This window comes from Mobula hypostoma, chromosome 17, assembly GCF_963921235.1.
Source record: "Mobula hypostoma chromosome 17, sMobHyp1.1, whole genome shotgun sequence".
Lineage (NCBI taxonomy): Eukaryota > Metazoa > Chordata > Chondrichthyes > Myliobatiformes > Myliobatidae > Mobula > Mobula hypostoma.
This window is the reverse complement of record NC_086113.1, coordinates 64894532-64922096: the sequence shown is the minus strand read 5'-3', so window position 1 is coordinate 64922096 and position 27565 is coordinate 64894532. Positions and strand designations below refer to the sequence as shown.

The following is a 27565-nucleotide window of genomic DNA, read 5'->3' as shown; positions in this document are numbered from 1 at the left end:
AGTGTGGGGGAGTGGAGTAGTTGATGGGATCAGAGAGTGTGGTGAGTGGAGGAGATGATGGGATCAGAGAGTGTGGGGGAGTGGAGGAGGTGATGGGATCAGAGAGTGTGGGGGGTGGAGCAGATGATGGGATCAGAGAGTGTGGTGAGTGGAGGAGATGATGGGATGAGAGAGTGTGGTGAGTGGAGGAGATGATGGGATCAGAGTGTGGGGAGTGGAGGAGATGATGGGATCAGAGAGTGTGGAGGAGCGGAGGAGGTGATGGGATCAGAGAGTGTGGGGAGTGGAGGAGGTGATGGGATCAGAGTGTGGGGTTGTGAGGAGGTGATGGGATCAGGGAGTGTTTGGGGTGGAGGAGGTGATGGGATCAGAGTGTGTTGGGGGGGAGTGGAGGAGGTGATGGGATCAGAGAGTGTGTGGAGTGGAGGAGATGATGGGATCAGAGAGTGTGGTGAGTGGAGGAGATGATGGGATCAGAGAGTGTGGGAGGTGGAGGAGGTGATGGGATCAGAGAGTGTTGGGGAGTGGAGGAGGTGATGGGATCAGAGAGTGTGGTGAGTGGAGGAGGTGATAGGATCAGAGTGTGGTGAGTGGAGGTGGTGATGGGATCAGTGAGTGTGGTCGGTTGAGGAGGTGATGGGAGCAGAGTGTGTGGCGAGTGGAGGAGGTAATCAGATCAGAGAGTGTGGTGAGTGGAGGAGATGAAGGGATCAGAGTGTGGTGTGTGGAGGAGGTGATGGGATCAGAGAGTGTGGTGAGTGGAGGAGGTGATGGGATCAGAGAGTGTGGGAGCTGGAGGAGGTGATGGGATCAGAGAGTGTGGTTGAGAGGAGGAGGTGATGGGATCAGAGTGTGGGGGAGTGGAGGAGGTGATGGGATCAGAAAGTGTGTGGGGGGGTGGACGAGGTGATAGGATCAGAGTGTGGGGGAGTGGAGGAGGTGATAGGATCAGAGTGTGGGGGGTGGAGGAGATGATTGGATCAGAGAGTGTGGTGAGTGGAGGAGATGAAGGGATCAGAGTGTGGTGAGTGGAGGAGGTGATGAGATTAGAGAGTGTTGTGAGTGGAGGAGATGATGGGATAAGAGAGTGTGGGGGAGTGGAGGAGGTGATGGGATCAGAGTGTGGGGGTGGAGCAGATGATGGGATTAGAGAGTGTGGTGAGTGGAGGAGATGATGGGATCAGAGTGTGGTGAGTGGAGGAGATGATGGGATAAGTGAGTGTGGGGGAGTGGAGGAGCTGATGGGATAAGAATGTGTGGGGGATTGGAGGAGGTGATGGGATCAGAGAGTGTGGGGGAGTGGAGGAGGTGATGGGATCAGAGAGTGTGGGGGAGTGGAGGAGGTGATGGGATCAGAGAGTGTGGTGAGTGGAGGAGATGATGGGATCAGAGAGTGTGGCGGAGTGGAGGAAGTGATGGGATCAGAGTGTGGGGGGTGGAGGAGATGATGGGATCAGAGAGTGTGGTGAGTGGAGGAGATGAAGGGATCAGAGTGTGGTGAGTGGAGGAGGTGATGGGATTAGAGAGTGTGGTGAGTGGAGGAGATGATGGGATAAGAGAGTGTGATGAGTGGAGGAGGTGATGGGATCAGTGAGTGTGGGGAGTGGAGGATGTGATAGGATCAGAGTGTGGGGTGTGGAGTAGATGATGGGATCAGAGAGTGTGGTGAGTGGAGGAGATGAAGGGATCAGAGTGTGGTGAGTGGATGAGGTGATGGGATCAGAGAGTGTGGGGGCGTGGAGGAGGTGATAGGATCAGACCGTGGTGGGTGGAGGAGATGATGGGATCAGAGAGTGTGGTGAGTGGAGGAGATGAAGGGATCAGAGTGTGGTGAGTGGAGGAGGTGATGGGATTAGAGAGTGTTGTGAGTGGAGGAGATGATGGGATAAGAGAGTGTGGGGGAGTGGAGGAGGTGATGGGATCAGAGTGTGGGGGTGGAGCAGATGATGGGATCAGAGAGTGTGGTGAGTGGAGGAGATGATGGGATCAGAGTGTGGTGAGTGGAGGAGATGATGGGATAAGTGAGTGTGGGGGAGTGGAGGAGCTGATGGGATAAGAATGTGTGGGGGATTGGAGGAGGTGATGGGATCAGAGAGTGTGGGAGCTGGAGGAGGTGATGGGATCAGAGAGTGTGGGTGAGAGGAGGAGGTGATGGGATCAGAGTGTGGGGGAGTGGAGGAGGTGATGGGATCAGACAGTGTGTGGGGGGGTGGACGAGGTGATAGGATCAGAGTGTGGGGGAGTGGAGGAGGTGATAGGATCAGAGTGTGGGGGGTGGAGGAGATGATGGGATCAGAGAGTGTGGTGAGCGGAGGAGATGAAGGGATCAGAGTGTGGTGAGTGGAGGAGGTGATGGGATTAGAGAGTGTTGTGAGTGGAGGAGATGATGGGATAAGAGAGTGTGGGGGAGTGGAGGAGGTGATGGGATCAGAGTGTGGGGGTGGAGCAGATGATGGGATTAGAGAGTGTGGTGAGTGGAGGAGATGATGGGATCAGAGTGTGGTGAGTGGAGGAGATGATGGGATAAGTGAGTGTGGGGGAGTGGAGGAGCTGATGGGATAAGAATGTGTGGGGGATTGGAGGAGGTGATGGGATCAGAGAGTGTGGGGGAGTGGAGGAGGTGATGGGATCAGAGAGTGTGGGGGAGTGGAGGAGGTGATGGGATCAGAGAGTGTGGTGAGTGGAGGAGATGATGGGATCAGAGAGTGTGGCGGAGTGGAGGAGGTGATGGGATCAGAGTGTGGGGGGTGGAGGAGATGATGGGATCAGAGAGTGTGGTGAGTGGAGGAGATGAAGGGATCAGTGAGTGTGGGGAGTGGAGGAGATGATAGGATCAGACCGTGGTGGGTGGAGGAGATGATGGGATCAGAGAGTGTGGTGAGTGGAGGAGATGAAGGGATCAGAGTGTGGTGAGTGGAGGAGGTGATGGGATTAGAGAGTGTGGTGAGTGGAGGAGATGATGGGATAAGAGAGTGTGGGGGAGTGGAGGAGGTGATGGGATCAGAGTGTGGGGGGTGGAGGAGATGATGGGATCAGAGAGTGTGGGTGAGTGGAGGAGGTGATCGGATCAGAGAGTGTGGTGAGTGGAGGAGGTGATGGCATCAGAGAGTGTGGGGGAGTGGAAGAGGTGATGGGATCAGAGAGTGTGGGGGAGTGGAGGAGGTGATGGGATCAGAGAGTGTGGGGGAGTGGAGGAGGTGATGGGATCAGAGTGTGGGGGTGGAGGAGATGATGGGATCAGAGAGTGTGGTGAGTGGAGGAGGTGATGGGATCAGAGAGTGTGGGGGAGTGGAGGAGGTGATGGGATCAGAGTGTGGGGGAGTGGAGGAGGTGATGGGATTAGAGTGTGGGGTGTGGAGGAGGTGATGGTATCAGAGTGTGGGGGAGTGGAGGAGGTGATAGGATCAGAGTGTGGGGGGTGGAGGAGATGATGGGATCAGAGAGTGTGGTGAGTGGAGGAGATGAAGGGATCAGAGTGTGGTGAGTGGAGGAGGTGATGGGATCAGAGAGTGTGGGGGAGTGGAGGAGGTGATGGGATCAGAGAGTGTGGTGAGTGGAGGAGATGATGGGATCAGAGAGTGTGGCGGAGTGGAGGAGGTGATGGGATCAGAGTGTGGGGGGTGGAGGAGATGATGGGATCAGAGAGTGTGGTGAGTGGAGGAGATGAAGGGATCAGTGAGTGTGGGGAGTGGAGGAGATGATAGGATCAGACCGTGGTGGGTGGAGGAGATGATGGGATCAGAGAGTGTGGTGAGTGGAGGAGATGAAGGGATCAGAGTGTGGTGAGTGGAGGAGGTGATGGGATTAGAGAGTGTGGTGAGTGGAGAAGATGATGGGATAAGAGAGTGTGGGGGAGTGGAGGAGGTGATGGGATCAGAGTGTGGGGGGTGGAGGAGATGATGGGATCAGAGAGTGTGGGTGAGTGGAGGAGGTGATCGGATCAGAGAGTGTGGTGAGTGGAGGAGGTGATGGCATCAGAGAGTGTGGGGGAGTGGAAGAGGTGATGGGATCAGAGAGTGTGGGGGAGTGGAGGAGGTGATGGGATCAGAGAGTGTGGGGGAGTGGAGGAGGTGATGGGATCAGAGTGTGGGGGTGGAGGAGATGATGGGATCAGAGAGTGTGGTGAGTGGAGGAGGTGATGGGATCATAGAGTGTGGGGGAGTGGAGGAGCTGATGGGATCAGAGTGTGGGGGAGTGGAGGAGGTGATGGGATTAGAGTGTGGGGTGTGGAGGAGGTGATGGTATCAAAGTGTGGGGGAGTGGAGGAGGTGAAAGGATCAGAGTGTGGGGGGTGGAGGAGATGATGGGATCAGAGAGTGTGGTGAGTGGAGGAGTTGAAGGGATCAGAGTGTGGTGAGTGGATGAGGTGATGGGATCAGAGAGTGTGGGGGAGTGGAGGAGGTGATAGGATCAGAGAGTGGTGAGTGGATGAGGTGATGGGATCAGAGAGTGTGGGGGAGTGGAGGAGGTGATAGGATCAGAGTGTGGGGGGTGGAGGAGATGATGGGATCAGAGAGTGTGGTGAGTGGAGGAGATGAAGGGATCAGAGTGTGGTGAGTGGAGGAGGTGATGGGATTAGAGACTGTGGTGAGTGGAGGAGATGATGGGATCAGAGAGTGTGGGGGAGTGGAGGAGGTGATGGGATCAGAGTGTGGGGTTTGGAGGAGTTGATGGGATCAGGGAGTGTTTGGGGTGGAGGAGGTGATGGGATCAGAGTGTGTTGGGGGGGAGTGGAGGAGGTGATGGGATCAGAGAGTGTGTGGAGTGGAGGAGATGATGGGATCAGAGAGTGTGGTGAGTGGAGGAGATGATGGGATCAGAGAGTGTTGGAGGTGGAGGAGGTGATGGGATCAGAGAGTGTTGGGGAGTGGAGGAGGTGATAGGATCAGAGTGTGGTGAGTGGAGGAGGTGATGGGATCAGTGAGTGTGGTCGGTTGAGGAGGTGATGGGATCAGAGAGTGTGGTGAGTGGAGGATGTGATGGGATCAGAGAGTGTGGGGGCTGGAGGAGGTGATGGGATCAGAGAGTGTGGGTGAGTGGAGGAGGTGATGGGATCAGAGTGTGGGGGAGTGGAGGAGGTGATGGGATCAGAAAGTGTGTGGTGGGGTTGGACGAGGTGATAGGACCAGAGTGTGGTGAGTGGAGGAGGTGATGGGATCAGAGAGTGTGGGGGCTGGAGGAGGTGATGGGATCAGAGAGTGTGGGTGAGAGGAGGAGGTGATGGGATCAGAGTGTGGGGGAGTGGAGGAGGTGATAGGATCAGAGTGTGGGGGGTGGAGGAGATGATGGGATCAGAGAGTGTGGTGAGTGGAGGAGATGAAGGGATCAGAGTGTGGTGAGTGGAGGAGGTGATGGGATTAGAGAGTGTGGTGAGTGGAGGAGATGATGGGATAAGAGAGTGTGGGGGAGTGGAGGAGGTGATGGGATCAGAGTGTGGGGGTGGAGCAGATGATGGGATTAGAGAGTGTGGTGAGTGGAGGAGATGATGGGATCAGAGTGTGGTGAGTGGAGGAGATGATGGGATAAGAGAGTGTGGGGGAGTGGAGGAGCTGATGGGATAAGAAGGTGTGGGGGATTGGAGGAGGTGATGGGATCAGAGAGTGTGGGGGAGTGGAGGAGGTGATGGGATCAGAGAGTGTGGGGGAGTGGAGGAGGTGATGGGATCAGAGAGTGTGGTGAGTGGAGGAGATGATGGGATCAGAGAGTGTGGCGGAGTGGAGGAGGTGATGGGATCAGAGTGTGGGGGGTGGAGGAGATGATGGGATCAGAGAGTGTTATGAGTGGAGGAGATGAAGGGATCAGAGTGTGGTGAGTGGAGGAGGTGATGGAATTAGAGAGTGTGGTGAGTGGAGGAGATGATGGGATAAGAGAGTGTGATGAGTGGAGGAGGTGATGGGATCAGTGAGTGTGGGGAGTGGAGGAGGTGATAGGATCAGAGTGTGGGGGGTGGAGTAGATGATGGGATCAGAGTGTGGGGGAGTGGAGGAGGTGATAGGATCAGAGTGTGGGGGGTGGAGGAGATGATGGGATCAGAGAGTGTGGTGAGTGGAGGAGATGAAGGGATCAGAGTGTGGTGAGTGGAGGAGGTGATGGGATTAGAGAGTGTGGTGAGTGGAGAAGATGATGGGATAAGAGAGTGTGGGGGAGTGGAGGAGGTGATGGGATCAGAGTGTGGGGGAGTGGAGGAGGTGATGGGATCAGAGAGTGTGGGGGCGTGGAGGAGATGATAGGATCAGACTGTGGGGGAGTGGAGGAGGTGATAGGATCAGAGTGTGGGGGGTGGAGGAGATGATGGGATCAGAGAGTGTGGTGAGTGGAGGAGATGAAGGGATCAGAGTGTGGTGAGTGGAGGAGGTGATGGGATTAGAGAGTGTGGTGAGTGGAGGAGATGATGGGATAAGAGAGTGTGGGGGAGTGGAGGAGGTGATGGGATCAGAGTGTGGGGGGTGGAGCAGATGATGGGATCAGAGTGTGGTGAGTGGAGGAGATGATGGGATCAGAGAGTGTGGGTGAGTGGAGGAGGTGATGGGATCAGAGAGTGTGGTGAGTGGAGGAGGTGATGGCATCAGAGAGTGTGGGGGAGTGGAAGAGGTGATGGGATCAGAGAGTGTCGGGGAGTGGAGGAGGTGATGGGATCAGAGAGTGTGGGGGAGTGGAGGAGGTGATGGGATCAGAGTGTGGAGTGTGGAGGAGATGATGGGATTAGAGAGTGTGGTGAGTGGAGGAGGTGATGGGATCAGAGAGTGTGGGGGAGTGGAGGAGCTGATGGGATCAGAGTGTGGGGGAGTGGAGGAGGTGATGGGATCAGAGTGTGGGGGAGTGGAGGAGGTGATGGTATCAAAGTGTGGGGGAGTGGAGGAGGTGATAGGATCAGAGTGTGGGGGGTGGAGGAGATGATGGGATCAGAGAGTGTGGTGAGTGGAGGAGATGAAGGGATCAGAGTGTGGTGAGTGGATGAGGTGATGGGATCAGAGAGTGTGGGGGAGTGGAGGAGGTGATAGGATCAGAGTGTGGGGGGTGGAGGAGATGATGGGATCAGAGAGTGTGGTGAGTGGAGGAGATGAAGGGATCAGAGTGTGGTGAGTGGAGGAGGTGATGGGATTAGAGACTGTGGTGAGTGGAGGAGATGATGGGATAAGAGAGTGTGGGGGAGTGGAGGAGGTGATGGGATCAGAGTGTGGGGGTGGAGCAGATGATGGGATCAGAGAGTGTGGTGAGTGGGGGAGATGAAGGGATCAGAGTGTGGTGAGTGGAGGAGGTGATGGGATTAGAGACTGTGGTGAGTGGAGGAGATGATGGGATAAGAGAGTGTGGGGGAGTGGAGGAGGTGATGGGATCAGAGTGTGGGGGTGGAGGAGGTGATGGGATCAGAGAGTGTGGGGGAGTGGAGGAGGTGATAGGATCAGAGTGTGGTGAGTGGAGGAGGTGATGGGATCAGTGAGTGTGGTCGGTTGAGGAGGTGATGGGATCAGAGTGTGTGGCGAGTGGAGGAGGTGATGGGATCAGAGAGTGTGGGGGAGTGGAGGAGCTGATGGGATCAGAGTGTGGTGAGTGGAGGAGATGATGGGATCAGAGAGTGTGGTGAGTGGAGGAGATGATGGGATCAGAGTGTGGGGAGTGGAGGAAATGATGGGATCAGAGAGTGTGGCGAGTGGAGGAGATGATGGGATCAGAGAGTGTGGGGGAGTGGAGGAGATGATGGGATCAGAGAGTGTGGTGAGTGGAGGAGATGATGGGATCAGAGTGTGGGGAGTGGAGGAGATGATGGGATCAGAGAGTGTGGGGGAGTGGAGGAGGTGATGGGATCAGAGTGTGGGGTTTGGAGGAGGTGATGGGATCAGGGAGTGTTTGGGGTGGAGGAGGTGATGGGATCAGAGTGTGTTGGGGGGGAGTGGAGGAGGTGATGGGATCAGAGAGTGTGTGGAGTGGAGGAGATGATGGGATCAGAGAGTGTGGTGAGTGGAGGAGATGATGGGATCAGAGAGTGTTGGAGGTGGAGGAGGTGATGGGATCAGAGAGTGTTGGGGAGTGGAGGAGGTGATAGGATCAGAGTGTGGTGAGTGGAGGAGGTGATGGGATCAGTGAGTGTGGTCGGTTGAGGAGGTGATGGGATCAGAGAGTGTGGTGAGTGGAGGATGTGATGGGATCAGAGAGTGTGGGGGCTGGAGGAGGTGATGGGATCAGAGAGTGTGGGTGAGTGGAGGAGGTGATGGGATCAGAGTGTGGGGGAGTGGAGGAGGTGATGGGATCAGAAAGTGTGTGGTGGGGGTGGACGAGGTGATAGGACCAGAGTGTGGTGAGTGGAGGAGGTGATGGGATCAGAGAGTGTGGGGGTTGGAGGAGGTGATGGGATCAGAGAGTGTGGGTGAGAGGAGGAGGTGATGGGATCAGAGTGTGGGGGAGTGGAGGAGGTGATTGGATCAGAGTGTGGGGGTTGGAGGAGATGATGGGATCAGAGAGTGTGGTGAGTGGAGGAGATGAAGGGATCAGAGTGTGGTGAGTGGAGGAGGTGATGGGATTAGAGAGTGTGGTGAGTGGAGGAGATGATGGGATAAGAGAGTGTGGGGGAGTGGAGGAGGTGATGGGATCAGAGTGTGGGGGTGGAGCAGATGATGGGATTAGAGAGTGTGGTGAGTGGAGGAGATGATGGGATCAGAGTGTGGTGAGTGGAGGAGATGATGGGATAAGAGAGTGTGGGGGTGTGGAGGAGCTGATGGGATAAGAAGGTGTGGGGGATTGGAGGAGGTGATGGGATCAGAGAGTGTGGGGGAGTGGAGGAGGTGATGGGATCAGAGAGTGTGGGGGAGTGGAGGAGGTGATGGGATCAGAGAGTGTGGTGAGTGGAGGAGATGATGGGATCAGAGAGTGTGGCGGAGTGGAGGAGGTGATGGGATCAGAGTGTGGGGGGTGGAGGAGATGATGGGATCAGAGAGTGTGGTGAGTGGAGGAGATGAAGGGATCAGAGTGTGGTGAGTGGAGGAGGAGATGGGATCAGTGAGTGTGGGGAGTGGAGGAGGTGATAGGATCAGAGTGTGGGGGGTGGAGTAGATGATGGGATCAGAGAGTGTGGGGGAGTGGAGGAGGTGATAGGATCAGAGTGTGGGGGGTGGAGGAGATGATGGGATCAGAGAGTGTGGTGAGTGGAGGAGATGAAGGGATCAGAGTGTGGTGAGTGGAGGAGGTGATGGGATTAGAGAGTGTGGTGAGTGGAGAAGATGATGGGATAAGAGAGTGTGGGGGAGTGGAGGAGGTGATGGGATCAGAGTGTGGGGGGTGGAGCAGATGATGGGATCAGAGTGTGGTGAGTGGAGGAGATGATGGGATCAGAGAGTGTGGGTGAGTGGAGGAGGTGATGGGATCAGAGAGTGTGGTGAGTGGAGGAGGTGATGGCATCAGAGAGTGTGGGGGAGTGGAGGAGGTGATGGGATCAGAGAGTGTGGGGGAGTGGAGGAGGTGATGGGATCAGAGAGTGTGGGGGAGTGGAGGAGGTGATGGGATCAGAGTGTGGGGGTGGAGGAGATGATGGGATCAGAGAGTGTGGTGAGTGGAGGAGGTGATGGGATCATAGAGTGTGGGGGAGTGGAGGAGCTGATGGGATCAGAGTGTGGGGGAGTGGAGGAGGTGATGGGATCAGAGTGTGGGGGAGTGGAGGAGGTGATGGTATCAAAGTGTGGGGGAGTGGAGGAGGTGATAGGATCAGAGTGTGGGGGGTGGAGGAGATGATGGGATCAGAGAGTGTGGTGAGTGGAGGAGTTGAAGGGATCAGAGTGTGGTGAGTGGATGAGGTGATGGGATCAGAGAGTGTGGGGGAGTGGAGGAGGTGATAGGATCAGAGTGTGGGGGGTGGAGGAGATGATGGGATCAGAGTGTGTGGTGAGTGGAGGAGATGAAGGGATCAGTGTGTGGTGAGTGGATGAGGTGATGGGATCAGAGAGTGTGGGGGAGTGGAGGAGGTGATAGGATCAGAGTGTGGGGGGTGGAGGAGATGATGGGATCAGAGAGTGTGGTGAGTGGAGGAGATGAAGGGATCAGAGTGTGGTGAGTGGAGGAGGTGATGGGATTAGAGACTGTGGTGAGTGGAGGAGATGATGGGATAAGAGAGAGTGGGGGAGTGGAGGAAGTGATGGGATCAGAGTTTGGGGGTGGAGCAGATGATGGGATCAGAGAGTGTGGTGAGTGGAGGAGATGAAGGGATCAGAGTGTGGTGAGTGGAGGAGGTGATGGGATTAGAGACTGTGGTGAGTGGAGGAGATGATGGGATAAGAGAGTGTGGGGGAGTGGAGGAGGTGATGGGATCAGAGTGTGGGGGTGGAGGAGGTGATGGGATCAGAGAGTGTGGGGGAGTGGAGGAGGTGATAGGATCAGAGTGTGGTGAGTGGAGGAGGTGATGGGATCAGTGAGTGTGGTCGGTTGAGGAGGTGATGGGATCAGAGTGTGTGGCGAGTGGAGGAGGTGATGGGATCAGAGAGTGTGGGGGAGTGGAGGAGCTGATGGGATCAGAGTGTGGTGAGTGGAGGAGATGATGGGATCAGAGAGTGTGGTGAGTGGAGGAGATGATGGGATCAGAGTGTGGGGAGTGGAGGAGATGATGGGATCAGAGAGTGTGGCGAGTGGAGGAGATGATGGGATCAGAGAGTGTGGGGGAGTGGAGGAGATGATGGGATCAGAGAGTGTGGTGAGTGGAGGAGATGATGGGATCAGAGAGTGTGGGAGGTGGAGGAGGTGATGGGATCAGAGAGTGTTGGGGAGTGGAGGAGGTGATAGGATCAGAGTGTGGTGAGTGGAGGAGGTGATGGGATCAGTGAGTGTGGTCGGTTGAGGAGATGATGGGATCAGAGAGTGTGGTGAGTGGAGGATGTGATGGGATCAGAGTGTGTGGGGGCTGGAGGAGGTGATGGGATCAGAGAGTGTGGGTGAGTGGAGGAGGTGATGGGATCAGAGTGTGGGGGAGTGGAGGAGGTGATGGGATCAGAAAGTGTGTGGTGGGGGTGGACGAGGTGATAGGACCAGAGTGTGGTGAGTGGAGGAGGTGATGGGATCAGTCAGTGTGGTCGGTTGAGGAGGTGATGGGATCAGAGTGTGGGGGAGTGGAGGAGGTGATGGGATCAGAGTGTGGGGGGTGGAGGAGATGATGGGATCAGAGAGTGTGGTGAGTGGAGGAGATGATGGGATCAGAGAGTGTGGTGAGTGGAGGAGGTGATGGGATCAGAGAGTGTGGGGGAGTGGAGGAGCTGATGGGATCAGAGAGTGTGGTGGAGTGGAGGAGCTGATGGGATCAGAGAGTGTGGGGGAGTGGACCAGGTGATGGGATCAGAGCGTGTGGGGGAGTGGAGGAGGTGATAGGATCAGAGTGTGGCGAGTGGAGGAGGTGATGGGATCAGAGTGTGTTGGGGGGGAGTGGAGGAGGTGATGGGATCAGAGAGTGTGTGGAGTGGAGGAGATGATGGGATCAGAGAGTGTGGTGAGTGGAGGAGATGATGGGATCAGAGAGTGTGGGAGGTGGAGGATGTGATGGGATCAGAGAGTGTTGGGGAGTGGAGGAGGTGATAGGATCAGAGTGTGGTGAGTGGAGGAGGTGATGGGATCAGTGAGTGTGGTCGGTTGATGAGGTGATGGGATCAGAGAGTGTGGTGAGTGGAGGATGTGATGGGATCAGAGAGTGTGGGTGAGTGGAGGAGGTGATGGAATCAGAGTGTGGGGGAGTGGAGGAGGTGATGGGATCAGAAAGTGTGTGGTGGGGGTGGACGAGGTGATAGGACCAGAGTGTGGTGAGTGGAGGAGGTGATGGGATCAGTGAGTGTGGTCGGTTGAGGAGGTGATGGGATCAGAGTGTGGGGGAGTGGAAGAGGTGATGGGATCAGAGTGTGGGGGGTGGAGGAGATGATGGGATCAGAGAGTGTGGTGAGTGGAGGAGATGATGGGATCAGAGAGTGTGGTGAGTGGAGGAGGTGATGGGATCAGAGAGTGTGGGGGAGTGGAGGAGCTGATGGGATCAGAGAGTGTGGTGGAGTGGAGGAGCTGATGGGATCAGAGAGTGTGGGGGAGTGGACCAGGTGATGGGATCAGAGAGTGTGGGGGAGTGGAGGAGGTGATAGGATCAGAGTGTGGCGAGTGGAGGAGGTGATGGGATCAGAGAGTGTGGTGAGTGGAGGAGGTGATAGGATCAGAGTGTGGTGAGTGGAGGAGGTGATGGGATCAGAGAGTGTGGGGGGCGGTGGAGGAGGTGATGGTATCAGAGAGTGTGGTGAGGGAGGAGGTGATAGGATCAGAGTGTGGTGAGTGGAGGAGGTGATGTGATCAGTGAGTGTGGTCGGTTGAGGAGGTGATGGGATCAGAGAGTGTGGCGAGTGGAGGAGATGATGGGATCAGAGAGTGTGGGGAGTGGAGGAGGTGATGGGATCAGAGAGTGTGTGGGGGGTGGAGGAGATGATGGGATCAGAGAGTGTGGGGGAGTGGAGGAGGTGATGGGATCAGAGTGTGGGGTTTGGAGGAGGTGATGGGATCAGGGAGTGTTTGGGGTGGAGGAGGTGATGGGATCAGAGTGTGTTGCGGGGGAGTGGAGGAGGTGATGGGATCAGAGAGTGTGGTGAGTGGAGGAGATGATGGGATCAGAGAGTGTGGGAGGTGGAGGAGGTGATGGGATCAGAGAGTGTGGTGAGTGGAGAAGATTATTGGATTAGTGTGTGGTGAGTGGAGGAGGTGATGGGATCAGAGACTGTGGGTGAGTGGAGGAGGTGATGGGATCAGAGAGTGTGTGGGGGGTGGAGGAGATGATGGGATCAGAGAGTGTGGGGAGTGGAGGAGGTGATGGGATCAGAGTGTGGGGTTTGGAGGAGGTGATGGGATCAGGGAGTGTTTGGGGTGGAGGAGGTGATGGGATCAGAGTGTGTTGCGGGGGAGTGGAGGAGGTGATGGGATCAGAGAGTGTGGTGAGTGGAGGAGATGATGGGATCAGAGAGTGTGGGAGGTGGAGGAGGTGATGGGATCAGAGAGTGTGGTGAGTGGAGAAGATTATGGGATCAGTGTGTGGTGAGTGGAGGAGGTGATGGGATCAGAAAGTGTGTGGGGGGTTGGACGAGGTGATAGAATCAGAGTGTGGTGAGTGGAGGAGGTGATGGGATCAGAGAGTGTGTGGGGGGTGGACGAGGTGATGGGATCAGAGTGTGGCGAGTGGAGGATGTGATGGGATCAGAGAGTGTTGTGGGTGGAGGAGATGATGGCATCAGAGAAAGTGGTGAGTGAAGGAGATGATGGGATCAGAGTGTGGCGGGGTGGAGGAGATGATGGGATCAGAAAGTGTGTGGGGGGGGTGGACGACGTGATGGGATCAGAGAGTGTGGCGAGTGGAGGAGATGATGGGATCAGAGAGTGTGGTGAGTGGAGGAGATGAAGGGATCAGAGTGTGGTGAGTGGAGGAGATGATGGGATAAGAGAGTGTGGGGGAGTGGAGGAGGTGATGGGATCAGAGTGTGGGGGTGGAGCAGATGATGGGATTAGAGAGTGTGGTGAGTGGAGGAGATGATGGGATCAGAGTGTGGTGAGTGGAGGAGATGATGGGATAAGAGAGTGTGGGGGAGTGGAGGAGCTGATGGGATAAGAAGGTGTGGGGGATTGGAGGAGGTGATGGGATCAGAGAATGTGGGGGAGTGGAGGAGGTGATGGGATCAGAGAGTTTGGGGGAGTGGAGGAGGTGATGGGATCAGAGAGTGTGGTGAGTGGAGGAGATGATGGGATCAGAGAGTGTGGCGGAGTGGAGGAGGTGATGGGATCAGAGTGTGGGGGGTGGAGGAGGTGATGGGATCAGAGAGTGTGGTGAGTGGAGGAGATGAAGGGATCAGAGTGTGGTGAGTGGAGGAGGTGATGGGATTAGAGAGTGTGGTGAGTGGAGGAGATGATGGGATAAGAGAGTGTGATGAGTGGAGGAGGTGATGGGATCAGAGAGTGTGGGGAGTGGAGGAGGTGATAGGATCTGAGTGTGGGGGGTGGAGTAGATGATGGGATCAGAGAGTGTGGTGAGTGGAGGAGTTGAAGGGATCAGAGTGTGGTGAGTGGATGAGGTGATGGGATCAGAGAGTGTGGGGGCGTGGAGGAGATGATAGAATCAGAGTGTGGGGGGTGGAGGAGATGATGGGATCAGAGAGTGTGGTGAGTGGAGGAGATGAAGGGATCAGAGTGTGGTGAGTGGAGGAGGTGATGGGATTAGAGAGTGTGGTGAGTGGAGAAGATGATGGGATAAGAGAGTGTGGGGGAGTGGAGGAGGTGATGGGATCAGAGTGTGGGGGGTGGAGCAGATGATGGGATCAGAGTGTGGTGAGTGGAGGAGATGATGGGATCAGAGAGTGTGGGTGAGTGGAGGAGGTGATTTGATCAGAGAGTGTGGTGAGTGGAGGAGGTGATGGCATCAGAGAGTGTGGGGGAGTGGAAGAGGTGATGGGATCAGAGAGTGTGGGGGAGTGGAGGAGGTGATGGGATCAGAGAGTGTGGGGGAGTGGAGGAGGTGATGGGATCAGAGTGTGGGGGTGGAGGAGATGATGGGATCAGAGAGTGTGGTGAGTGGAGGAGGTGATGGGATCAGAGAGTGTGGGGGAGTGGAGGAGGTGATGGGATCAGAGTGTGGTGAGTGGAGGAGATGATGGGATCAGAGTGTGGGGGAGTGGAGGAGGTGATGGGATCAGAGTGTGGGGGAGTGGAGGAGGTGATGGTATCAAAGTGTGGGGGAGTGGAGGAGGTGATAGGATCAGAGTGTGGGGGGTGGAGGAGATGATGGGATCAGAGAGTGTGGTGAGTGGAGGAGTTGAAGGGATCAGAGTGTGGTGAGTGGATGAGGTGATGGGATCAGAGAGTGTGGGGGAGTGGAGGAGGTGATAGGATCAGAGTGTGGGGGGTGGAGGAGATGATGGGATCAGAGTGTGTGGTGACTGGAGGAGATGAAGGGATCAGAGTGTGGTGAGTGGATGAAGTGATGGGATCAGAGAGTGTGGGGGAGTGGAGGAGGTGATAGGATCAGAGTGTGGGGGGTGGAGGAGATGATGGGATCAGAGAGTGTGGTGAGTGGAGGAGATGAAGGGATCAGAGTGTGGTGAGTGGAAGAGGTGATGGGATTAGAGACTGTGGTGAGTGGAGGAGATGATGGGATAAGAGAGTGTGGGGGAGTGGAGGAGGTGATGGGATCAGAGTGTGGGGGTGGAGCAGATGATGGGATCAGAGAGTGTGGTGAGTGGAGGAGATGATGGGATCAGAGTGTGGTGAGTGGAGGAGATGATGGGATAAGAGAGTGTGGTGAGTGGAGGAGATGATGGGATAAGAAGGTGTGGGGGAGTGGAGGAGCTGATGGGATAAGAAGGTGTGGGGGAGTGGAGGAGGTGATGGGATCAGAGAGTGTGGGGGAGTGGAGGAGGTGATGGGATCAGAGAGTGTGGGGGAGTGGAGGTGGTGATGGGATCAGAGAGTGTGGGGGGTGGAGCAGATGATGGGATCAGAGAGTGTGGGGGGCGGTGGAGGAGGTGATGGGATCAGAGAGTGTGGGGGAGTGGAGGAGGTGATAGGATCAGAGTGTGGTGAGTGGAGGAGGTGATGGGATCAGTGAGTGTGGTCGGTTGAGGAGGTGATGGGATCAGAGTGTGTGGCGAGTGGAGGAGATGATGGGATCAGAGTGTGGGGAGTGGAGGAGATGATGGGATGAGAGAGTGTGGGGGAGTGGAGGAGGTGATGGTATCAGAGAGTGTGGGGAGTGGAGTAGGTGATGGGATCAGAGTGTGGGGTTTGGAGGAGGTGATGGGATCAGGGAGTGTTTGGGGTGGAGGAGGTGATGGGATCAGAGTGTGTTGGGGGGGAGTGGAGGAGGTGATGGGATCAGAGAGTGTGTGGAGTGGAGGAGATGATGGGATCAGAGAGTGTGGTGAGTGGAGGAGATGATGGGATCAGAGAGTGTGGGAGGTGGAGGAGGTGATGGGATCAGAGAGTGTTGGGGAGTGGAGGAGGTGATAGGATCAGAGTGTGGTGAGTGGAGGAGGTGATGGGATCAGTGAGTGTGGTCGGTTGAGGAGGTGATGGGATCAGAGAGTGTGGTGAGTGGAGGATGTGATGGGATCAGAGAGTGTGGGGGCTGGATGAGGTGATGGGATCAGAGAGTGTGGGTGAGTGGAGGAGGTGATGGGATCAGAGTGTGGGGGAGTGGAGGAGGTGATGGGATCAGAAAGTGTGTGGTGGGGGTGGACGAGGTGATAGGACCAGAGTGTGGTGAGTGGAGGAGGTGATGGGATCAGTGAGTGTGGTCGGTTGAGGAGGTGATGGGATCAGAGTGTGGGGGAGTGGAGGAGGTGATGGGATCAGAGTGTGGGGGGTGGAGGAGATGATGGGATCAGAGAGTGTGGTGAGTGGAGGAGATGATGGGATCAGAGAGTGTGGTGAGTGGAGGAGGTGATGGGATCAGAGAGTGTGGGGGAGTGGAGGAGCTGATGGGATCAGAGAGTGTGGGGGAGTGGAGGAGCTGATGGGATCAGAGAGTGTGGGGGAGTGGAGGAGGTGATGGGATCAGAGAGTGTGGGGGAGTGGAGGAGGTGATAGCATCAGAGTGTGGCGAGTGGAGGAAGTGATGGGATCAGAGAGTGTGGTGAGTGGAGGAGGTGATAGGATCAGAGTGTTGTGAGTGGAGGAGGTGTTGGGATCAGAGAGTGTGGGGGGCGGTGGAGGAGGTGATGGGATCAGAGAGTGTGGTGAGTGGAGGAGGTGATAGGATCAGAGTGTGGTGAGTGGAGGAGGTGATGGGATCAGTGAGTGTGGTCGGTTGAGGAGGTGATGGGATCAGAGAGTGTGGCGAGTGGAGGAGATGATGGGATCAGAGAGTGTGAGGAGTGGAGGAGGTGATGGGATCAGAGAGTGTGTGGGGGGTGGAGGAGATGATGGGATCAGAGAGTGTGGGGAGTGGAGGAGGTGATGGGATCAGAGTGTGGGGTTTGGAGGAGGTGATGGGATCAGGGAGTGTTTGGGGTGGAGGAGGTGATGGGATCAGAGTGTGTTGGGGGGGAGTGGAGGAGGTGATGGGATCAGAGAGTGTGGTGAGTGGAGGAGATGATGGGATCAGAGAGTGTGGGAGGTGGAGGAGGTGATGGGATCAGAGAGTGTGGTGAGTGGAGAAGATTATGGGATCAGTGTGTGGTGAGTGGAGGAGGTGATGGGATCAGAGACTGTGGGTGAGTGGAGGAGGTGATGGGATCAGAGAGTGTGTGGGGGGTTTAGGAGATGATGGGATCAGAGAGTGTGGGGAGTGGAGGAGGTGATGGGATCAGAGTGTGGGGTTTGGAGGAGGTGATGGGATCAGGGAGTGTTTGGGGTGGAGGAGGTGATGGGATCAGAGTGTGTTGGGGGGGAGTGGAGGAGGTGATGGGATCAGAGAGTGTGGTGAGTGGAGGAGATGATGGGATCAGAGAGTGTGGGAGGTGGAGGAGGTGATGGGATCAGAGAGTGTGGTGAGTGGAGAAGATTATGGGATCAGTGTGTGGTGAGTGGAGGAGGTGATGGGATCAGAGACTGTGGGTGAGTGGAGGAGGTGATGGGATCAGAGAGTGTGTGGGGGGTTTAGGAGATGATGGGATCAGAGAGTGTGGGGAGTGGAGGAGGTGATGGGATCAGAGTGTGGGGTTTGGAGGAGGTGATGGGATCAGGGAGTGTTTGGGGTGGAGGAGGTGATGGGATCAGAGTGTGTTGGGGGGGAGTGGAGGAGGTGATGGGATCAGAGAGTGTGGTGAGTGGAGGAGATGATGGGATCAGAGAGTGTGGGAGGTGGAGGAGGTGATGGGATCAGAGAGTGTGGTGAGTGGAGAAGATTATGGGATCAGTGTGTGGTGAGTGGAGGAGGTGATGGGATCAGTGTGTGGCGAGTGGAGGAGGTGATGGGATCAGAGAGTGTGGTGAGTGGAGAAGATTATGGGATCAGTGTGTGGCGAGTGGAGGAGGTGATGGGATCAGAGAGTGTGGTGAGTGGAGGAGATGATGGGATCAGAGAGTGTGGTGAGTGGAGGAGATGATGGGATCAGAGAGTGTGGGGGGTGGAGGAGCTAATGGGATCAGAGAGGGTGGGGGAGGTGGAGGAGATGATGGCATCAGAGAGTGTGGTGAGTGAAGGAGATGATGGAATCAGAGTGTGGCGGGGTGGAGGAGATGATGGGATCAGAGAGTGTGTGGGGGGGTGGACGAGGTGATGGGATCAGAGTGTGGCGAGTGGAGGAGGTGATGGGATCAGAGAGTGTGGTGAGTGGAGGAGGTGATGGGATCAGAGAGTGTGGTGAGTGGAGGAGATGATGGGATCAGAGAGTGTGGGGGAGTGGAGGAGATGATGGGATCAGAGAGTGTGGGGAGTGGAGGAGATGATGGGATCAGAGAGTGTGGGGGGTGGAGGAGCTAATGGGATCAGAGAGGTTGGGGGAGGTGGAGGAGATGATGGGATCAGAGAGTGTGGTCAGTGGAGGAGGTGATGGGATCAGAGAGTGTGGTGAATGGAGGAGGTGATGGGTTCAGAGAGTGGGGTGAGTGGAGGAAGTGATGGGATTAGAGAGTGTTGGGGGAGTGGAGGAGATGATGGGATCAGAGTGTGGCGGGGTGGAGGAGATGATGGGATCAGAGAGTGTGAGTGCAGGAGGTGATGGGATCAGAGAGTGTGGTGAATGGAGGAGGTGATGGGATCAGAGAGTGTGGGGGGGTGGAGGAGGTGATGGGATCAGAGAGTGTGGGGGGGTGGAGGAGGTGATGGGATCAGAGAGTGTTGGGGGAGTGGAGGAAATGATGGGATCAGAGAGTGTGGTGAGTGAAGGAGATGATTGGATCAGAGTGTGGTGAGTGGTGGAGGTGATGGGATCAGAGAGTGTGGGGGGTGGAGGAGGTGATGGGATCAGAGAGCGTTGGGGGAGTATAGGAGGTGATGGGATAAGAAGGTGTGGGGGAGTGGAGGAGGTGATTGGATCAGAGTGTGTGGGGGGTGGAGGAGGTGATGGGATCAGAGAGTGTTGGGGGAGTGGAGGAGGTGATGGGATCAGAGAGTGTGGTGAGTGGAGGAGGTGATGGGATCAGAGTGTGGGGGGTGGACGAGGTGATGGGATCAGAGTGTGGTGAGTGGAGGAGGTGATGGGATCAGAGAGTGTGGTGAGTGGAGGAGATGATGGGATCCGAGTGTGGGGAGTGGAGGAGATGATGGGATCAGAGAGTGTGGGGGAGTGGAGGAGGTGATGGGATCAGAGAGTGTGGGGAGTGGAGGAGATGATGGGATCAGAGTGTGGCGGGGTGGAGGAGATGATGGGATCAGAGAGTGTGGTGAGTGGAGGAGGTGATGGGATCAGAGAGTGTGGTGAATGGAGGAGGTGATGGGTTCAGAGAGTGGGGTGAGTGGAGGAAGTGATGGGATCAGAGAGTGTTGGGGGAGTGGAGGAGTTGACGGGATCAGAGTGTGTTGGGGGAGTGGAGGAGGTGATGGTTTCAAAGAGTGTGGTGAGTGGAGGAGGTGATGGGATCAGAGAGTGTGGGGGGGTGGAGGAGGTGATGGGATCAGAGAGTGTGGTGAGTGAAGGAGATGATTGGATCAGAGTGTGTGGGGGGTGGAGGAGGTGATGAGATCAGAGAGTTTGGTGGGTGGAGGAGGTGATGAGATCAGAGAGAGTTGGGGGAGTGGAGGAGGTGATGAGATCAGAGAGTTTGGTGAGTGGAGGAGGTGATGGGATCAGAGAGTGTTGGGGGAGTGGAGGAGGTGATGAGATCAGAGAGTTTGGTGAGTGGAGGAGGTGATGGGATCAGAGAGTGTTGGGGGAGTGGAGGAGGTGATGAGATCAGAGAGTTTGGTGAGTGGAGGAGGTGATGGGATCAGAGAGTGTTGGGGGAGTGGTGGAGGTGATGGGATCAGAGAGTTTGGTGAGTGGAGGAGGTGATGGGATCAGAGAGTGTGGTGAGTGGTGGAGGTGATGGGATCCGAGAGTGTGGGGGGATGGAGGAGGTGACTGAAATGGGAAAGTCTGGGACGAATCTGCTGCATATTAAGAATTGCAAAAACATTCTTTGTTGTTCTTCCGGATGTGTAAAATTGGCTCTTGATGACATATGGAAGATCATGTGGAAGGCCATAACGTTATGTATAGGATGGTGAGACCAATCCAAGCAGCTAGATTTGGTTATTAGTTTGTCATTGCCACATGTAATGCGATACACTGGTATTCATGTTCATGTTCATGCCATCAGGGAGATCAGACAACAGACAGGGGCGTCAACATAGTGATAAGGGAAAGAGGATGCATTATACTGTATGATATTGCACTGACAGAGAAAGAGCATTGCAGGTGGATTGGGAGGTCAAGAGTTCACCTTCAGCTTATCAGAGGTCTATTCAGGTGCCTTACAGCAGCCGTTCTTGAGTCTGGTGGTATGTGCTTCAAGCTTTTTAATAATCTACCCTACTGGAGTGGGGAGAAGAGATGGGGAGGGTTGCTTCTGGAGACGCCATCGTCCAGAATGGCAGCTTAAATCAACAGCTCCTCTGGAAAAACGCATATATAATGCCCCATTAATCCATCAAATATAAGATCTTTGAAAATATCTGAATTGATAAAGGGGGGCAAGAATGGGGAAAAAGAATGGAGATAAAGGAAGCATCACTGCCGAGCCTATGGACGAGAGAGGTGCAATGCGCGGCTCTGCTATCCGAACGTGTGCTGGCAAGGCTGACGATGGGAGCGGCAAATATGATAAAAATTCTGGAAGAGATACGGAGATTCGAAAAAGATATAAAACAGCAACTCAATGATATCAAGTCAGAGCTTGGCAATGTCAATCAAAAAATAATGGTGGCAGAGACTCGAATTGAGAAGGCGGAAGATCACGTGCAAAACGTGGAATGGATGCTAGGTAAGACGATAAAAATATTAAATCAACAAGTAAGTAAACTGCTTGACCAGGAGGGAAGATCACGACGGAAAAATATCAGGATATACAGTGTTCCCGAAGGAGCGAAAGGTTTGTCTATCATGGAGTTTGTAGGAAAGTTGCTGCGGGGCGTGATAGAGATTCCCTCCACTATGGAGCTTGAAATTGAGAGGGCGCATCGTGCACTCGTCCCGAGGCCCACTGGAGACAGAGAAGATAAGCCACGCTCAATAGTAATTAGATTCCTTCGATACAATTCCAAGGCGGAGATTCTGTGAAGGGCCTGGGGTAAGAAGAGGGTGTTTTTGGATGGCAAATTAATATATTTCAATCAAGATTAACCCCCCCCACCCAGTTGTCCTGCAGAAACGTAAAGAATACTCTGCAGTAAAGCGAATATTAAAGCAAGGAAAGATTAGATTCCAAACTCCGTACCCTGCTAAACTGTGAGTGTTTTATGAAGATGGAATGCAACTGTATCAGACGGTGGAAGAGGCGACTACAGACCTGAGGAACAGAGGGCTGCCCGTCAGCATGATCAAACCAAGGGAAAGCCTGATTGAGCAATTATCCCGATCTGCTTGGGAAATAGTATGAGAGCCGAGAAAGCAGGGGATGGGAGGAGGGCGAGAGAATATCAGGAAGAGACTGTGAGTTCTCCGAAGACAGCCCTCATCCCCTCCAGAAAAGCCATAAGGTTTGGCTAACTTTAAAAGTGTTGATAAAATAAACGGAAGCAAAAATAGACGGTGCTATACCTATTTCAAGAAATACTTATTATAATATGGATTTTATATTACTCAATTTTTTTTATTCATTCATTCACTCCTTTTCCCCACCTAAATGAGAATATATATGAATGGGGGGAATACACAGGGAAATCTTTTCTGTGTAATGGACATAGACTTGTTCATTTAATTTCATGGGTACTGTAATGGGGGCCCCCAACCCACAGGGAAAAGGGGCTATCCCCCATGGCTAGACGTTTTCTCTAGCTCAACCCAGGGTCATCTACTAGAGACATCAGCTTTGGAATCACATCTTTGTTGCCTTTTTTTTATTATTCACATTTCTTGCTTCTTATTTGTTCAGGGACTAGATCAATTAAGTTTTATTCTGCTAATTTCAGTGATATATTGACAGAGAAATACACATGGCTAAGGACAAAGAAAAATTCATTTTTTTTAATGTCAATGGGCTATTAAATCCAATCAAATGCAGTAAAATTCTATCCAAAATGAAAGAAGAATGAGCCCATGTAGAATATTTACAGAAAACTCACTTAAGTGATAATGAGCATGGAAAACTAAAGAGAATGGGTTTCACTAATTTGTTTTTCTCCTCATATAAATCAGGACATGGGAGAGGAGTTGCTATTCTTATCTCAAGCAAGCTAAATTTTGAAAAAGTATTCGAAATGGGAGATAAGGAGGGCAGGTGTATTCTGGTAAGGGGGAATATAGATGGAAATTCAGTTACTCTATTGAATATACAGTAAACACACTCCCAGGAAGTGATATTAATTTCTTTCAGAAAATTACTAATATTATAGTAACGGAAACATAAGGTCTCCTGATATGTGGGGGAGACTTAAATTTACAATTACAACCAAAGTTAGATTCTTCCAGTAGAAAAACCTATGAAACAAAATCCTTACATAAGAGAGTTAATACACTTTTTGAGGATGTTGGTTTAATTGATATATGGAGAGACCTTTTCCCCAACAGAAAGGATTACACTCATTATTCTGCCCCCCATTCTGTATATACAAGAGTAGACTATTCATAACATTTGGAAAAGACAAAGACAAAACAAAACACCTGTGGAATTGGGACAATAGATGTAAGTGACCATGCACCTATATATTTACCTGTTGATTTTGACCTACAACCAAAGAATTTGGAAACTAAATTCAAGTCTACTCAATGATCCCTACTTTAAGGAACAAATTAAAAAAAGAAATTGGTCTTTACTTAGAATTCAATGATAATGGAGAGGTTTCACCTCCCATTCTATGGGATACTCTGAAGGCTGTCTTAAGAGGGAAAATTATAGCGATATCTTCATATAAGAAAAAAATAAGGAATAAAACATTAGAGGAGATACAAAATAGGCTGAAGGAACTGGAAAAAGAAACACAAATTGAATTTGGCACAGGATACATTAGAGGAAATTTAAAAAACTAGGAATGAAATTAATAGTTTGGCTACGCAAGAAGTCAGGAAAAATTTAATGTTTCTGAAACAGAGACATTATGAAAGTGGATCTAAGTTTATGAAAATGCTGGCATGGAAACTGAAGAAAAAGATAGCAAAAAATACAATTCATAGAATTAGGGATCCAAGAACAAGAATGATAAAAAAATAGCTAAGTGAAACTCAGGAAGCTTTTGAAATGTTTTACAAAACTCTATATTCCTAAGTTCCAGGGAAAGCATAACCCAAATTGACACTTTCCTGAATTCCCTAGAGTTACCCAATTTAAGCGAAGAACAAAATAGAATGGCGACTGCTGACAGTACTGAAGTTGAACTAAAAGCTGCTTAATTAAGGCTTAAATTAAGCAAGTCACCAGGTTCAGATGGGTATACGGCAGAGTGGTACAAAGAATTTAAAAATGAGTTAATTCCAGACTTACTCCCCACACTGAACTGGGCTCTAAAAAAGGCACAAATGCCAGCCAACTGGAAGGATGCGATAATCTCAGCTATACTGAAAGAAGGCAAGGATAAAATGGAATGTGGGTCATTTAGACCAATGTCCGTTCTTAATGTAGATTATAGATTATTTACCTCCATCATGGCCAAACGATTAGAAGAGTTTCTACCCATACTGATAGATAAGGATCAGACAGGTTTTATACAACAACGCCAAACACAAGACAATATACGAAGGACACTTTACATCATTGGATCATGTACAAAAAATAAAATCGAAGCAATAGTAATAAGTGTGGATGCTGAAAAGACATTTGATTCGGTTAATTGGAATTTTCTTCAGAGTTTAAATTTGGTCTACATGACACAATTATTAAAACTATACAGGCACTGCCAGAATTTAAATATTTATCTAATAGTTTTACCCAAGAAAGGGGCATGAGACAGGGTTGTGCATGGTCACCGCTACTCTTCGCATTAGATCTGGAACCATTAGCTCAATACATCAGACAAAATGAAGATATCAGGGGATTTACTATTAAAGGGACAGAGCATAAATTGGCCTGTTATGCGGATGACATTTTGATCTATCTAGGGCAACCAACATACTCTTTGCCTAAATTGATGAAATCCTTTGAACAATATGGTCAATTATCAGGATACAAGATCAACATAGATAAAACCCAACTACTTTCATATAACTATAGCCCACCAAGAGAAATTGAAAGTAGATATCCCTGGGCATGGCAAACAGTCTTTCAAATATTTGGGCATCATTATGCCAAAAGATTTGTCAAAATTATCAGAATGCAATTATCAGCATATATATTAAAAATTAAGGAAGATATAACAAGAGGGAACCTAATTCCTTTTTTAAATCTCAGTTCAAGGATTGAATCTATTAAAATGAATATACTGCCCAGACTGCTATATCTCTTTCAGACCCTACCAATAGAGATTAATCAGAATCAATTCAATGAATGAAACAAAATGTTATCAAGATATATATGGCAAAGTAAAAGTTTGTCTCAAAACTTTGCAATTAGCCACGGAAAAGGGGGGATGGGGCCTATCTTCTCTTAGAGATTATTATTTTGCAGCACAGTTGAGAGCCGTGATATGTCGGTGCAATCCATCATATGATGCTCAATGGAAAAACATTGAGGAGAGGATACTTTCCATCCCCATACAGGCAATTTTGGCTGATAACAACCTACAAATGTACATAAATACTATTGATAATACACGGACTCTTAAAATATGGAAAACTATTATAAAAGAATATAAACTAGAGGGAGATATTGCAATTCTTAAATGGTGTGCCTATAACTCGGATTTTACACCGAATAAACTGGATGCTAGATTTAAGGACTAGACAGCTAAAGGAATAATAGTTCTTTGCAATATAATGAGAGAAGGAACACTGTTCCGTTTTAGAATGCTTAAAGAGAAACACTTATTGGAAAAACAAGACTTTTATCGGTATCACAGATGTGACGGTATATTAATAGGAGGGTTAAAAATGTAACCAAGGCAAGTACATGTTTGATAGAGCTATTTAGAAAAGCATATAATTCAGATAATGGTAGTAGAATCATTTCAAGAGTCTATAAGGGTTTTGTCAAATCTTAAAACACATTCGACTTCATACATTAAAACAAAATGGGAGAAGGAAGGAGGGATAATTATATCTGAGGAAGAATGGACAATAGTATGGAGGTATCAATGGAAGTGTACCAGTTCACAGAAATGGAGGGAGTTTAGATGGAAAAGCTTAATAAGATATTTTATTACACCCTCTCAGAAATCCCATTATGATAGTAACCGCCCTGTTTACTGGAGAAATTGTGGAAATCAAAATGCAAACCATTATCATATTTTCTGGGATTGCCCCGTTATCAAAGACTGTTGGAGTGGGATACACAATGCCCTACAAGACATTTTTAAACGTGAAATACCCTTAGAAAATAAGACCATACATTTTGGGTATGTACCTCAAGAATGGTTGAAAAGAGATAAATATTTAATGAATATACTGCTGGTGGCTGGTAAAAAGACTCTTACCAGGAAATGGTTATCGCAGGAGAGCCCAACTTTAAACACGTGGATGGAAATTACAGTGGACATTTACAAAATGGAGAAGATAACAGCATCTGTTAATCATAAGTTGGAACAATTTGATTCATGCTGAGAAAAATGGTTCAACTACATAACACCTCATAGGCCTGATTTTATTCTCACAAATCAATGAATATGTTGTAAAAAAAAATTACTCCCTACTTGTACATAGTTTTCTCTTTTTGCTTGTTCTTTCTTTCCTCTCTTTTTTATAAGCGTATACCTCAGATAAATATTATGTGGAGATTTGTGGCAAATATGATTATATGATATATATGTACAGTATCTGAAATACATCTTATGGAAATGTTTGTTTGATGATGAACTTCAATAAAAAATAAATTACAAAAAAAAAATGTGGAGGGTCCTAGATAGGATCGTTGAAGGGGAGGCTAGTTTGATGCTGGACTGTGCTTTTTTTCTATCTAGAGTACCTTTAGACTTTTATCTCTCCATTTGTTTTCTTTAGAAAGATAAGTGATGCTGAACTGGGAACAACAATTGATGCTATTTATAGAGTTTTGAACACGAATGATCAGGAATATGTGGCCAAATCAGGAGGTGAAAATGACTCTTTTTCCTCTTGTTAAAGATTCCCTTGAAGTTTGGGGCATAGATATGCATTCAGAACCGGATGACATGAACAAGAGACAGCATCACACGGAACTCTACAACTCCAATAATCTGATTGTGAGACGTGGACAGCCCTTCCAGATCACCATCACTACAAACCGATCCTACAAAGAAGGAGAAGACAAGCTCTGGGTTGAGCTTTTGATTGGTGAGTACAAAATGAGACAATCTTGTTTGTATTCCCTGAGACCTGTAGTCTAATTTCCTGTTATCCCTTGAGAATGTGACTATAATAAATTATCTTCAGTTCCGGACCATCTTAAAAAAATTAGATCTCGGATAAAGTGCACCGAGTCGACCATGCAGTTATTACAATTCACATGTGCTTGCAGAGATGCCGTGTGATGCCAATGACACATGTCTGATCTTTGGTCTTAGGACAATAAGTTAGAGGAATACAGCAAAATTCAACAACATAGTTTGCCTGTATAAAGACCGGCTCTTGCATTAAGAAAGTTATGTTAAAATAACTGCTGTTGTGAGGAGATTGCTATCAGTGTAATTGCTGAGAACTCCTGTTCTGCATGATCTTCAACCCAAGGTGGGCCCGGAGTTACGCAGTGGGTGGATTTGAATGGTGTTGCTCTGTTACACAAAAACATCATTAATAATACAAAGCCTTCTTGCCTGCTCAGCTGCCAGCTGTGGCTCATTTGGCAAAACTCGTTGCTTCAGAGCGGGCTGGTTCTGGGTTCAAATCTCACTCCAGAGACTAGAACAGTGACCTAGGCAGAACTCCAAGTCTGTACTGAGGGAGAAGTGCACCAGCAGAGGGCATCTCTCTCATGAGACTTCCCACTCAATCTCTCAGATACAGGGGAAAAATCTCAAAATATTTCCCAAAGGAAGGTAGGAGAGCCCTTTCTCACGTCCGAAGCAATGTTTGTCCCTCAATCAATGCTGCTGAAATGACTCCAAAATGAACATCAGTGTGGCGCTGTGGACCATAATCAGACATGATAAATCAGATTAAGACCACATCTGCTTGAGAATGGTAGTGATCAATGAACGTGCTAAAAGAAGGAGGAGAAAGCTCCAAGAGTATTCTTGTTCTTAGTAATGGCAAGGCTCGGTATGTGAGTGTTAAAGACAAGACTGAAGACAGAAGTGCTGAAGGTCCATCTCAGCTTCCCATTGTCACAGGAGCCAGTCTTCGATGAAGTCAACTGATTCAGCATGATATCAAGGAATTGCTTCCAACTGCTGAAGCAGCAAAGGCTTTGGAACCAGAAAACATCCCAACTGAAGATCTGTAGT

The 27565-nt window shown here is 51.1% G+C and overlaps 1 protein-coding gene across 2 annotated transcripts in view; it reads left to right on the top strand.

Moving 5' to 3' along the window:
- The window catches only part of LOC134358091 (coagulation factor XIII A chain-like), a 228584-nt gene that overhangs the window by 107844 nt on the left and 93175 nt on the right, over positions 1-27565 (top strand). For both annotated transcript variants that reach the window (XM_063070040.1, XM_063070041.1), the window contains exon 3: positions 26268-26456. In XM_063070040.1, coding sequence (XP_062926110.1) covers positions 26268-26456 — 189 coding nt within the window. The remainder of the gene's footprint in view (positions 1-26267; positions 26457-27565) is intronic.